At 45.9% G+C, this 14,912-nt stretch overlaps 1 protein-coding gene across 1 annotated transcript in view; it reads left to right on the top strand.

Moving 5' to 3' along the window:
• The window catches only part of mlh1 (mutL homolog 1, colon cancer, nonpolyposis type 2 (E. coli)), a 57,170-nt gene extending 42,515 nt beyond the window's left edge, over positions 1–14,655 (top strand). The window contains exons 15-19 of the mRNA XM_072571072.1: positions 9,460–9,523; positions 9,607–9,771; positions 10,097–10,189; positions 12,568–12,693; positions 14,447–14,655. Coding sequence (XP_072427173.1) covers positions 9,460–9,523; positions 9,607–9,771; positions 10,097–10,189; positions 12,568–12,693; positions 14,447–14,605 — 607 coding nt within the window. The 3' untranslated portion in view covers positions 14,606–14,655. The remainder of the gene's footprint in view (positions 1–9,459; positions 9,524–9,606; positions 9,772–10,096; positions 10,190–12,567; positions 12,694–14,446) is intronic.
• The last annotated feature ends 257 nt before the right edge of the window (positions 14,656–14,912 follow it).

Below are 14,912 nucleotides of genomic sequence, written 5' to 3'. Positions count from 1 at the left end.
TAGATAGGGTTGACAGTGACAACCTTTTTCCACGTATGGAGTCAGCGATTACAAGGGGGCATAGCTTTAAATTAAGGGGGTTAGATATAGGTCTGATGTTAGGGGTAGGTTCTTCACTCAGCGAGTCGTAAGTTCATGGAATGCCCTGCCAGTAGCAGTAGTGGACTCTCCCTCTTTATGGGTATTTAAGCGGGCATTGGATAGGTATATGGAGGATAGTGGGTTAGTGTAGGTTAGGTGGGCTTTGATCGGCGCAACATCGAGGGCCGAAGGGCCTGTACTGCGCTGTATTGTTCTATGTTCTATTACTACTTATGTTTCAGATTTCTAACATCTGCAGTTATTGGTATCATTTTAGCTATTGATTCCTTCCCTGCAGGGCAGTAAAAGAAATTAGCATCCATACAGAATCCATTCTTATCTCATTCTCTACCTTCAACTATCTGTCATTGTGGACTTGCTTTCAGTGACTCCTAGAATTGAACTGGGTGAACTATTAAAAATCTTGCAGTCAGCCCTGCTGCTATCACAGGGCAGAATTGAATGTCACCACCAACTCCTTGTGGATCTCCTCTTGTGTACCCCTGAATTCAATCATGTTGCCATTTTGACAGAATGCACAGAGAATGACCGAGAACTTTTTAAAAGAAGGATTCACAACATCATCCTATTAAAACAGGACCATCTCTGTTGTGTGAGCCTATTTGATTATTATCTGTACCTCAGTAATGATTTCAAGTCCATCTGTCGGAAGTGTCCTGTGTAGTACAGTATTAATGTAAATAGTAGACCAAATTAAATTAGTTTCCTTAAACATTCGCAGTTAATTTTAAAAAAAATACAGTGGTGGACAGGAAATTATACACTGGACCATTCAGCTCACTGTAGACAAATTTGATGCCCTGTGCATCACAATACATCCACATCTCACAGGCAGCAGAATTAGAATTAGGTTCATTGTCACATGTACTCAAATACTGGAGTATAGTGAAAAGCAAACAAAGTCACCACTCACCAGTGCAATCTTAGGTGCAAAAGCACAATTTTTTTTAAAAAAGCAAATAAATAGATACAGAAACCAAAACATCCATCGAAGTTACACAAATTAGAATTAAAACAAAAACACAAAAGTAAAAAAATGAAGACAGAGAAAGTGTTCAGATCCAAATCTTTATTTTTCTAAGGTAACAGGGCCTTCCTCTCTCAAGCCTCGAGTCTAAGGGCTGCCTTGGGCCCTCTGAACGTGCTCTCAACAGCAGGACCTCAGAGCCCGCTTCCGCACCACCTCCACTGCAGGCTTTTGGAACCAACTCCTGCTGTTGGTACTCAGCACCCGCCCCCACTCCTGTCGTAGGCCCTTGGTACCTGCCTGCACTCTCACTCCCACTGCAGGCCATTGGAACTCACTCCCACGTCTGCTGTAGGCCCTTGGTCCTGGCTCCCGCTCCCACTCCCCCTGTGGGCCCTCTGCATCTGCTCCTACTGGCACTTACGCCGTGGGCCCTTGACACCTGCCCCACTTCAGCTCCCGCCGTAGGCCCTTGGAATCAACTCCCACTCCTGCCGGAGAACCTTGGACCCTGCACCTCCCACCATAGCACCTCAGAACCCACTCCCGCCCAGGCCCTTGGAACCCGGACTCACTCCCACTATAAATTCCGTCCTAGCTCCGTGGAACCCATTCCCGTTCTTGCTCCCACCACAGGCCCTCGGAACCCACTCCTGTTCCCACTCCCACCACAGGCCCTTGGAACATGCTCCCACTCCCACCAAACGCCCTCGGAACCCACACCCCCCCACTCTCTCTCCCACCACAGGCCCTAAGGTCTCGCTCCTACTCCCATAACAGGCCCTCGGAACTTGCACCGCTCCGACCATAGCCCCTCGGAACCCATCCCCACTCCCGCCGCAGGCCCTCAGAACCTACTCCCGTCACTGCCCTCGGAACTTGTTCCCGCTCCAACCGTAGCCCCTCGGAACCTGCTCCTGCTCCAGTCACAGGCCCTCAGAACCCACCCCTGTTCCAGCCACAGACCCTCGGAACCCGCTTCTGCTTTCACTCCCGTTGTTGGCCATCTGAGCCTGTTCCCGCTCCCACTCACACCATGGGCCCTCAGAACCCGGTCTCATTCCTGCCGCAGTTCCTCAGAACCCACTCCTGCTCCTGCCACAGGCCCCCAGAACCTGGTCCCACTCCCACTCCTTCCGCAGGCCCTCTGAACCCGATCGCACTCCCAATCCTGTAGTTGCCCCTTGGAACCTGCTCCCGCTTCCACCACATGCCCTCAGAATCCGTTCTTGCTCCCACTCCTGCCACACTCCCTTGGAATGCACTCCCGCTCCTGTTGCAGGCCCTCTGAACCCGGTCCCACTACAACCACAGTCCCTCGGAACCTACACCTGCTCCCAGCATACCCCCCCTCAGAACTCACTCCCAATCCTGCTGCAGACCCTCGGAAACTGCCTCTGCAACAACTCTCGCCATAGCCTCTCAGAACCTGCTCCCACTCCCGCCACAGGTCCTCAGAACGCGCTCTCACTCCTACTCCTGCCGCAGACCCTTGGAATCCGCTCCCACTCACACCGGAGGCACTCGAAACCCACTCCTGCTGCAGGCCTACTGAACCCGCTCACACTGCCACCACAGGCCTTCTGAACCCGCTCCTGGTCCCGCTCCCGCTCCCACTCCCATCGCAGGCCCTCTGAACCCGCTCCCACTCCCGTCGCAGGCCCTCTGAACCCGCTCCCACTCCCGTCGCAGGCCCTCTGAACCCGCTCCCACTCCCGTCGCAGGCCCTCTGAACCTGCTCCCACTCCTACTCCTGCCGCAGTCCCTCGGAACCCGTTCCCACTCCTACTCCTGCCGCAGGACCTCGGAACCTGCTCCCACTCCTGCTGCAGGCCTTCTGAACCCTCACCCGATCCCGGTCCTGCCGCAGGCCCTCTGAACCCGATCACACTCCCAAACCTGCAGCAGGCCCTCTGAACCCGATCGCACTCCCAATCCTGCAGTTGCCCCTTGGAACCTGCTCCTACTCCCACCACATGCCCTCAGAATCCATTCCCATTCCCACTCCCACTCCCGCCACACGCCCTCGGAATGCGCATCCACTCCTGTTGCAGGCCCTCTGAACCCGGTCCAACTACTCCCACAGGCCCTCGGAACCTACTCCTGCTCCCGGCATACCCCCCTCAGAACTCACCCCCACTCCTGCTGCCAGACCCTCGGAAACTGCCTCTGCAACAACTCTCGCCGTCGGCTCTCAGAACCAGCTCCCACTCCCGCTGTAGCCCCTCGGAACCCGGTCCCACTCCTGTCGCAGGCCCTTGGAACCCGCTCCCACTCCTACTCCTGTCGCAGGCCCTTGGAACCCGAACCCACTCCCACTCCCACTCCCACTCCCACTCCCACTCCCGTCGCAGGCCCTTGGAATCCGCTCCCACTCCTGCTGCAGGCCCTCTGAACTTGCTCCCATTCCTGCCTCAGAACCTACTCCCACTCCCACTCCCATCACAGGTCCTTGGACCCTGCTGCAGGCTCTCAGAACCCGCTCCCGCTCCCGCCACAGGCCCTCAGAACCCGCTCCCGCTCCCGCCACAGGCCCTCGGAACCCACTCCCAACTCTGCTGCAGTCCCTCGGAACCCGCTCCCGCTCTGGCCACAAGCCCTCTGAACCCTTTCCCACCCCTGCCACAGGCCCTCGAAATGCACTCCCATTCACGGTCCCATCACAGGCCCTTGGAACCCGCTGCTGCCACAGGTCCTCGGAGCCCACTCCCATTCCCGCCGCAGGCCCTCGGAATGAACTCCCACTCCTACTCCTGCCCCGGGCCCTCAGATCACACGTCCACTCCTACTCCTGTCGCAGGCCCTCAAAACCCGCTCCCAATCCCACTCGTGTCGCAGGTCCTCAGAACCCTCTCCCACTCCCGCTGCAGGCCGTCAGAACCCGCTCCCACTCCCATTCTCGCCTCAGACCCTCTGAACCCGCATCCGCTCCCACTCCTGCTGCAGGCCTCGGAACTTGCTCCCACTCCTGCTGCAGGCCATCTGAACCCGCTCCTGCCACAGGCCCTTGGAATCCACTCCCACTCCCGCCACAGGCCCTCGGAACCCGCTCCCACTCCCACTCCTGCTACAGGCCACCTGAACCCACCCCTGCCACAGGGCCTCTGAATCTACTCCCACTCCCACTCCCGCTCTCCGCTCACACTCCTGCTGCAGGCCTTCTGAACCCGATCCCTGTCCCTCCACAGACCCTCAGAATCCGCTCCCACTCCCGGTCCTGCCACAGGCCCTCTGAACCCGATCGCACTCCCAATCCTGCAGTTGCCCCTTGGAACCTGCTCCCATTCCCGCTCCAACCACGTGCCCTCAGAATCTGTTCCCGCTCCCACTCCCGCCACACTCCCTCGGAATGCACTCCCACTTCTGCTACAGGCCCTCTGAACCCAGTCCCACTACTGCCACAGGCCCTCGGAACCCACTCCTGCTCCCGGCATACCCCCCTCAGAAATCTCTTCCACTCCTGCCTCAGACCCTCGGAAACTGCCTCTGCAACAACTCCCGCTGTTGCCCCTCAGAACCTGCTCCCACTCCCGCTGTAGCCCCTCAGAACCCGGTCCCATTCTTGCTGCAGGCCTTTGGAACCCGCTCCCACTCCAACTCCTGCCACAGGTCCCTGAACCCACTCCCCCTCACGCCGCAGGCCCCTGAACTTGCTCTTGCTCCCGCTCCCACTCACGCCGCAGGCCCTCGGAACATCCTCCCGCTCTTGCCGCAGGCCCTCAGTACTCACTCCTCGAGTCAGTTGCTGCTCCTGACTTATTGCTGCCATTCTACTCTTGCTATTGCTGATGCCCCACTGAAGACACTGCGGAATGCAAAAAGAAATTTAAATGTCACGAAAATACAACACACGTCAATATTAGGGTGCTGATAGTGAATAACTGAGAAATTCTTCTTTTTACATAGAACATAGAACAATACAGCACAGAACAGGCCCTTCGGCCCACGATGTTGTGCCGAACATTTGTCCTAGCTTAAGCACCTATCCATGTACCTATCCAATTGCCGCTTAAAGGTCACCAATGATTCTGATTCTGACTCTGCCACTCCCACAGGCAGCGCATTCCATGCCCCCACCACTCTCTGGGTAAAGAACCTACCCCTGACATCTCCCCTATACCTTCCACCCTTCACCTTAAATTTATGTCCCCTTGTAACACTCTCTTGTACCCGGAGAAAAATTCTGACTGTCTATCTATTCCCCTATCAAACCTCTATCAAGTCACCCCTCATCCTTCGCCGTTCCAATGAGAAAAGGCCTAGCACTCTCAACCTATCCTCGTACGACCTATTCTCCATTCCAGCCAACATCCTGGTAAATCTCCTCTGCACCCTCTCCAAAGCTTCCACATCTTTCCTAAAATGCGGTGACCAGAACTGCACACTGTACTCCACATGTGGCCTTACCAAGGTCCTATACAGCTGCAACATCACCTCACCACTCTTGAATTCAATCCTTCTGCTAATGAACGCTAATACACCATAGGCCTTCTTACAAGCTCTATCCACCTGAGTGGCAACTTTCAAAGATCTATGAACATTGACCCCAAGATCCCTCTGCTCCTCCACCTTACTAAGAACCCTACCATTTACCCTGTATTCTGCATTCTTATTTGTCCTTCCAAAATGGACAACCTCACACTTGACAGGGTTGAACTCCATCTGCCACTCCTCAGCCCAGCTCTGCATCATATCTAAGTCCCTCTGCAGCCGACAACAGCCCTCCTCACTATCCACAACTCCACCAATCTTCGTATCGTCTCCAAATTTACTGACCCACCCTTCGACTCCCTCTCCAAGTCATTAATAAAAATTACAAACAGCAGAGGACCCAGAACTGATCCCTGCGGAACTCCACTTATAACTGGGCTCCAGGCTGAATATTTACCATCTACCACCACTCTCTGACTTCGACCAGTTAGCCAGTTCTCTATCCAACTGGCCAAACTTCCCACTATCCCATGCCTCCTGACTTTCCGCAGAAGCCTACTATGGGGAACCTTATCAAATGCCTTACTAAAATCCATGTACACTACATCCACTGCTCTACCCTCATCCACATGCTTGGTCACCACCTCAAAGAATTCAATAAGACCTGTAAGGCAAGACCTACCCCTCACAAATCCTAAACTTTTACTTTTAAATACACGTACATCCTGTTCCTCAGGATTCCCTCCAACAACTTGTCCACAGGCTCACTGGTCTATGGTTGCCTGGCTTGTCTTTACCACCCTTCTTAAACAGTGGCACAACGTTAGCCAACCTCCACTCTTCTGATACCTCACCTGTGACTATCGATGATACAAATATCTCAGCAAGAGGCCCAGCAATCACTTCTCTAGCTTCCCACAGAGTTCTCTGGTACACCTGATCAGGTATTTCCCTACAGTCTGTCTTTCATATCCTTTTCCACGTAAATACTGATGCAAAATACTCACTTAGTATCTCCCCCATTTTCTGTGGCTCCACACAAAGGCCGCCTTGCTGATCTTTGAGGGGCCCTATTCTCTCCCTAGTTACCCCTTTGTCTTTAATGTATTTGTAAAAACCCTTTTGGATTCTCCTTAATTCTATTTGCCAAAGCTATCTCATGTCCCCTTTTTTCCCTCCTGATTTCCCTCTTAAGTATACTCCTACTTCCTTTATACTCTTCTAAGGATTCACTCAATCTATCCTGTCTATACCTTACATATGCTTCCTTCTTTTACTTAGCCAAACCCTCAATGTCTTTAGTCATCCAGCATTCCCTATACCTACCAGTCTTTCCTTTCACCCTGACAGGAATATACTTTCTCTGGATTCTCGTTATCTTATTTCTGAAGGCTTCCCATTTTCCAGCCGTCCCTTTACCTGCGACCATCTACCCCCAATCAGCTTTGCATAATATCGTTAAAGTGTTTGCATAATACCGTTAAAATTAGCCTTCCTCCAATTTACAACTTCAACAGTTAGATTTAGTCTATCCTTTTCCATCATTATTTTAAAACTAATAGATTTATGGTCGTTGGCCCCAACATGCTCCCCCACTGACACATCAGTCACCTGCCCTACCTTCTTTCCCAAGAGTAAGTCAAGTTTTGCACTTTCTCTAGTACAGCCACATACTAAATCAGAAAGTGTTCTTGTACACTGTTAACAAATTCCTCTCCATCTAAACCCTTAACACTATGGCAGTCCCAGTCTATGTTTGGAAAGTTAAGATCCCCTCCCATAACTACCCTGATTTGGAGGAACCAGTGTTGGACTGGGTGCACAAATTTTAAAAATCACATGACACCAGGTTATAGTCCAACGGGTTTATTTGGAAGCACTAGCATTCTGAGCACACTCCTTCAGGTGGTTGTGGAGAAAAAGATTGTAAGACACAGAATTTATAGCAAAAGTTTACAATGTGATGTAACTAAAATTATATCTTGAAAAAGACCTGGATTGTTTGTTAAGTCTCTCATCTTTTAGAATAACCGTGTTGGGTTCAGTTCTTTCATATGTAAATCACAAAACCTTTTTTTATAAAGTTACATTCTCAAGTGAACTTTAAAAATTGGTGTCTTGTCAGCCCAGATAATGTATTGAAGGTGTGAGCTTCCCTGTGTGAGGCTGTCTGTGCCACAATGACCAGACGATTCTAATTTAACCACTCCAAGCAGATGCTACGGCAACAGATGAGTGGACATCGCACAACAATCAACAGACAGGACTGTTCCCTCCTAGTCGGAGAACACTTCATCGGTTCGGGATATTTGACCTTGGACCTTTGGGTGACCGTCCTCCAAGGTGGACTTCGGGACAGGCAACAACGAAAAGTGGCCGAGCAGAGACTGATATCCAAGTTTGGTACCCGTGGGGATGGCCTCAACCACCTGATGAAGGAGCAGCGCTTCGAAAGCTAGTGCTTCCAGATAAACCTGTTGGACTATAACCTGGTGTTGTGTGATTTTTAACTTCATAACCACCCATTTATTCTTAGAGATAACTGAAATCTCTTTTATAAATTTGTTTCTAAATTTCCTGCTGATTATTAGGGGATCTATAATACAATCCCAATAAGGTGCTCATCCCCTTTCTTCTTCTCAGGTCCACCCAAAAGTCTTCCCTGGATGTATTTCTGGGAATATTCTCCCAAAGTACAGTTGTAATGCTAATTTTAACAAGAAATCACTCCCCTTCCTCTCTTGCCTCCCTTCCTATCCATCCTGTAGGAATATTAAGCTGCTGGTCCTGCCCATCCCTGAGTCACGTTTCTGTAATTGCTGTGATATCCCAGTTCCATGTTCCGAACCATGCCCAGAGTTCATCTGCCTTCCCTGTTAGGCCTCTTGCATTGAAACAAATGCAGTTTAATTTATCAGTTCTACCTTGTTCTCTTCTTTGTTCCTACCTGCCGTTATTGTTTGAGTTGCTTCTTTTCTCAACTGAACCAGTCTCAGATTGATCTCTTTATTCACTATCTTCCTGGTTTCCCCCCTCCACCCACCACCACACCTTACTAGTTTAAATCCTCCTGAGTAGCTCTAGCAAATCTCCCTGCCAGTATCTTTGTCCCCTTCCAATTCAGATACAATCCATCCTTCTGAGGAGCATTTGCTTTCATTGTCAGAACTGCAGTTGAAGGGCCAACGGCTCATTTGGAGGCATCATAATAGGCCAAATAGAATCAAAGGGAAGATGTGTTTAAACAGGAGGCAGTGATTAAGTAACACCAAGTTTAGATTTTGTGGCAGGAATGAAAGACTGAGAAAGTTAGTATTTCCTAGCTTTAGGATGCTACAAAGAGTAATTTAGAGCTATTTTAACAATAGGACAAATGTTTGCTCCAACTTATCCAAACAGCAGAACAGAATTGAGCATAGGCCTCCCAGTGTTCATGCTACATTGTTATGAGAATATTTGAAGAAGTAGGGTGTTTTGAGATTGGAAAGGGGTGACTCGTGAACATTATTTGTAAACTGGAGTGGGAGTGAGGTCTCTTAAAATCTACTGATTCAGCTTTATGGGAACCTTTTTGTTTTAAAAAAAGTTAAAGACAACGTGTAATATGAATAGAAAATACAAGAGATATTCAATAAACCAGGCAAATTCAATGGAAAAAGTAAGCTGATATTTCAGCTCAAGAACGTTTTGCAGCACTAGAAACAGTTTCCAATGCATTCTTTCTCAGAACTGCTGCCAGATCTGCTGAGATTCTCCAGCATTTACTGTATTTTGCTTTTATTCCAATGAACGTTAGCTGTTTCTCTCTCCTGATGCTGCATATTCCCAGCATTTTCCTTGTATTAATAAATATATTATTGTTGTCTTTGAACCAACTGCTGCCTCAAAGTGTTTCTGACTTTGTAAATGCCATATTGTTTATAAATAATTTTTGACTCCAAGTTCTGCTTTTCTTTCAGTCAGGAATTATTCTACCAGATCTTAATCTATGACTTTGGTAACTTTGGAGTGTTGAAGTTGTCGGTAAGTGTGTGACGTTATACTTTGTCTTAGTAATTTCATTGCTAGCACAGGACACCAAATTTGTTTTTCTACCTTGTGTTCAGAGCCCTGCCCCTTTGTATGAACTGGCAATGCTAGCATTGGACAGTCCAGAAAGCGGCTGGACAGAAGAAGACGGTCCCAAAGAAGGATTGGCAGAGTATATTGTTGATTTTTTGAAAACAAAATCTGAAATGCTACAAGATTACTTTTCCCTTGGTATTGATGAGGTTAGTATACTATTTAAGGTGACTGAAAGTTGTTAGAATCTGGAATGTCCTGCTTAAACAGTCTATCTGTTTCTTGGTATAGATGGACAAAGAAACAAAGTGCATTGTCATTGCAGTTACAGCTGGTCCCTGATTTGCAAACATCAGACTTGTGAATGCTTGTACTGAGTACAAAATAAAATAGTTGTAAATATGTTGAGTTCCAACTCTCATACAAATCGACTTAGAAACAAACTCAGAAGTTGAACCCATTCATAATTTGGGGACTGCCTGTGACACTCTGGAGAAAGCCATTGTTAGAATTATTCACTGTGCTCATTCCTAGGAGGGAAACCTGACTGGATTACCTCTACTCTTGGAAAACTATGTTCCAGCTCTGGAGGGGTTGCCAATGTTTATCCTGCGTCTCGCTACAGAGGTGGGTAACTTGTTACTTGTATTTATAAAATCAAATTGTAGAGGACTGATAAAAATCATTTCAGCTTAGTTGCCTGGCCCCAAAATTCAAAACTTACAACACCAAGGAATTTGCATCCTAGACACTGAGAGTGAGATGATCTTATTGAAAAATACTAGATTCTTAGGGGGCTTGATTGGTTAGATGCATAGGTCTTTTGAGAAGAGTCTCTGTCTAGGAGGCATAATTTCATATCAAGGGATCATCCTTTAAAGGCAAAGATGAGGGATTTCTTTTCTCACAGGGTAATGGATCTGTGGAATCTTTTACCATAGAGGCCTGAAGATACTGGGTCATTAAGTGTATTCAAGACTGAGAGAGTCATTTTTATTTCGAAAATGAATCAAGGATTATGGGGAAGAGATAGGAAAGTGGAATTGAGGATTATAGAATCAGCCATTATCTCATTGAATGGTGGAACAGACTGAATGGACTGAACAGTCTCCTTCAGCTCCTCTGTCTCATGATCCAATCCAGCTTCTCCTTGAACTAAGTCTCTGTTATCATTACATATCATTCAAAAGGGTTGCATCATTCAACTCATCAGTCTTATATGCTTTACTCCATACATGCACGTATATGCAGTGCATCCTTGATTTAGAATGTTTTAATTTTCCCCTTGCTTTGATTCTATCTATTAATTAACTATTCTGTATTCTGGTGCTTATCTGTTTCTCCCATTATTATATGCACCATGATATTATTCTTCCCTGATTTCTGCAAACCTGCAGAGAAAGGTCAAAGCTCCCTAAAAGCATTAGCAAGCTACTTTGTCTCAGCCCTGTTCAGACACAAACCATGTGGCTTGTACAGGTGGCCCCTCTCACAGAACAAGTTCAGGCTTTTGAAGTCTTCCTTCCTTTATAATTTTTCCTGCAGCTGTACATTCATCTATGTCATCTTATTGCTTCTGTCCTCACTTTCACAAGATATTGGGAGTAATACCAAGATTACTCCTTTTGAGGTGCTGGCTGGCTGTTAAATTCTGATTGCGGGATCACATTCCCCTTTCCAACTATATTAATTGTAGCAAGTTTCACACAGTTGACCTCCTACTGGCTCTCTGACCCTTCTTGTACAGTATTTTAACTCCCAGTATTTTGGAGCTGACTAAGTTGGAAAAGGAAAGGAAAATCTTTTCCCTCCCCTCCTCACCAAACTTCCTTACTTGCCAAACTCTCAGGTTTACACTTTGTTCCAGCAGCATTCTGTTACAGCTTCATTCAGCATTACAGAGACTAGTAAACACTTCATTTATTAGTTAGTGAATTTAAATTTCATGAGCTACTGTGCTGGGATTTGAACCCATGTTCCTAATGCATTAGCCTGGGTGTCTGGATTACTAGTCCAGTGACACAAACACCATGCTACCATTTCCACTAGAAACCATAAACAAACGATACCTGATTTTCCAGATACCATATTAAAATAATACAATGTCCATAGTTCCATCTTGCTTCCTTATGGACATGACATGTCCATCAGAGATCAAACATATGCTGGATGACTGCAATGTGGAATACCTGTATTCGATCTGTGCTTCCTGTCATTAGTCTCCACTTCACTTTCATTCTGACCAATTTGTCCTTGGCCAATTACATTGGTTAAAATAAGTTTGATTTTAGTTTTGTGAACAGCATCACATCTTTCAACTCAGCACTGTACAGACTCTTGGACTCAACACTGAGTTCAACTATGTTAGATTATAACCTCCGCCTCCACATCTGTTTTTACTGGGTCATTTTTTCACTTCTCGTTTGGAAATATATTTTTTCTTTGTCTCATTACCCTTTAGTGTTTCTACCATGAAAGCTTATTTCATCTAACAATATGTCCTGGCCTTTACCCTGCATCAGATTTTCCATTATTTTTCTCTTAATTTGCTTGAAACCCATTAGTCTCATATCTTTCCTTAGTGTCAACCTGAAACATTAACTCTGCTTCCCCCTTGGTTTCTGAACTTGCTGAATATTTCATGAATTCTGGATTTCCAGGGCATCTGCAGTATGTTGTTTGTATGTGTGCAGTTCTCACCTTTTGATTCAGAATAACTGCTTTGACAATCCAGGTTCCAGCTTGACTTCCTCTCTGATAAACTAGCCAATTCCGAATGCAACCATATCGTAATTCACACTTGATCATGGCAAAATCTCATTTGACCAGGCATTGAAATAACACTGACTATTTTTAAACCTTACTTCAACTTTGTGTTTATTTTAAATTGTTGTATTTGACACCAAATAACAATACAAGATGCAAGTAGTTTTCATTGTGTCTAATCTTATTGTGCCTGGCATCTTTTGTGATTATACGTACATCATGTTCCTCTCTTTATTTAGGTGAACTGGGATGAAGAAAAGGAGTGTTTTGAAAAATTAAGCAAGGAATGTGGTATGTTTTACTCCATCAGAAAAGAATATATACTGGATACAGAATCTCAGGTGTCACCAAATTTGGGTCAGCAGGTATAAATGTGATCAACTGTTTTATTGTTCTTAAGTAAGGTCAATAGTAACTGCAAGTGTCCATTAGATCAATGTGTTATGTCAGTAAAGTAGAATCAATAAGAAGAACCTTTCCCTTATCAATAAGCCTAATATTGAGGACCGCAGGATGGGATATGTCAGATAGATGATTGACAGCAGACTGCTGCAGCAATTGCTGTACTCAAAACTTGGTGCTGGCAGGAGATTAAAGGGAGGACAACATAAATGTTTTAGGGATGTCCTCAAGGTATCTCTGAAGAGGTCAAACATCACCAGTGAGTCATGAGAGGCCCTCTCGTGACCGACCAAAATGGAAAAGTTTCATCTGGGAAAGCACCAAACACAGCAAGACAGATTGTCAGGCACAGATGAGAAGTTGAGTTTGGATACAATGCACAACTCTCCAAACCATGTATGTACCCAACTCTTAGAATGCCATTTTCCCTGCACGTGACAGAGTCTGCAGTTTGCACATTGAGGATATTTAAGGCATTTTAGAAACCACCCAACCAGCATGGAAGGTATCCTGGATTCTGAGGGACTGCCTAAGGAAGAGAGGATCTAAATAGATTGATAATTGCTGTTCTATGAAGCACAACAAGCTGTGAATATGTCTTGGAATGACTTGATGCCGTGGAGTAAATCCAGAAATAATCAGACTAACAACATCCCGCTTCCTGTTGTCTCTTGTCATTTCACTTGCTGCTTTTGTATCTGAAGTGTTTTTGGATCATTTGCATCATGCTGCAGAGGCTGTGAGAATGCAATAGCCTCCAATCTAGACTTTGAAAAGGGGAAAAAAGGGGAATTGGCATTGAGCCAAGCCTCAGCCTTTTGTGAACAAAAAGTAGCAGGTAGGTGTCACTCAGTTAGCATTGATTACTAATTCTTGTGCTTTGGTTTGAAGTTGCAAAACATTGTGAAGTGCGCATAATTAGTTTTGCATGACTACTTTGTTCCTTTAACTGACAGGCTAACTTAATCACAGAAAAATGACAAAACAATCCGACCTCGTTTTGATTTACAAGTGTAAATGGATTGACTTGGCTAAGTCATGTTCTAAAGAGTCAAATGGATAGATTTGCATAGGTTTTATATTCCTACTTGCATATGAATTCCCTCTAAATTTGAATGTAGCTAAATTAGATCACACTAAACAACGCAGAAATAAATGTCATGCTTTTCTAAATTCCCTTGATCATTATGGATGATGGCGACCTGGGTGGTGGAGTAAAATTTGCTCCTACTTTATTAATTTTTACCAGTCCAAACTTGACAATAATGAAACAAGTACAGTTCATTCTGCTATAATGCACATTTTGTTAACACAAATTCGCCGAAAGACAATTGATGAATTGGGGATACTATTTCTGAAGTGCAACCTTTTAAAATGTGTATTGACTGTAACATGATTACATCACCATCACTTGAAGCAGCAAATCTATCTGGATCCCTGCTCCTGATTGCTGGTGACACTGTTGGTGGTAGTTGTAGTTCAGTTCAGCTGTAATTCCACCTCACCACCTGCATGGTTGGGCTTTTGGCTGGCAGCCATATATGGAGAGTGACCTCTTCGATTAGGGACCAGTGACTGGTGTTGAAGAAGTCAACTGTTTATGGAAAGGGAGAGATCAATCCCGGAAAGGTTTCTAAATGTTAGAGATGTATTAAGTTTAATGCATTGCTTATTGACGCTTATATAGTGTGCAACTGTCTTTTTCTTTATTATCAGGAGTTTGGTAGTGACAAGCCCTGGAAGTGGACTATAGAACATGTTGTTTCCAAAGCTTTCAGAACTCTCCTCCTTCCACCGAAACACTTCGCAGAGGATGGATCCATCCTGCAGCTTGCCAATCTGCCTGATCTGTACAAAGTATTTGAGAGATGTTAATTAATTCTTGGAATGTGACCACAAACTGCATAAAGACAATATTTTGTTAATTCACTTCTACAAACAGTTGTCTTCAATTTTGCACCACTTTTATTTTTCAAACTAAGAATATAAAACCAAGTTTTGTGAGTATAAAATATGAATAGTATAAAAGGCCTGAGGTTGAGGCTTTGTTGCTGGGATTCAATCTTATTTCATTAGCAAATCTATTCAGATAACCAGACTTGCATCTAATACTGCTCCACATTAGGTTTGCAAGATGGTGTTACCACTCAGACTAAATGTAGAGAAAACCTGTATTCTCTTG

This window comes from Chiloscyllium punctatum, chromosome 5 (assembly GCF_047496795.1).
Source record: "Chiloscyllium punctatum isolate Juve2018m chromosome 5, sChiPun1.3, whole genome shotgun sequence".
NCBI classification, from domain to species: domain Eukaryota; kingdom Metazoa; phylum Chordata; class Chondrichthyes; order Orectolobiformes; family Hemiscylliidae; genus Chiloscyllium; species Chiloscyllium punctatum.
The sequence above is the reverse complement of the archived record's forward strand: the minus strand, read 5'-3'. Positions and strand labels throughout refer to the sequence as shown.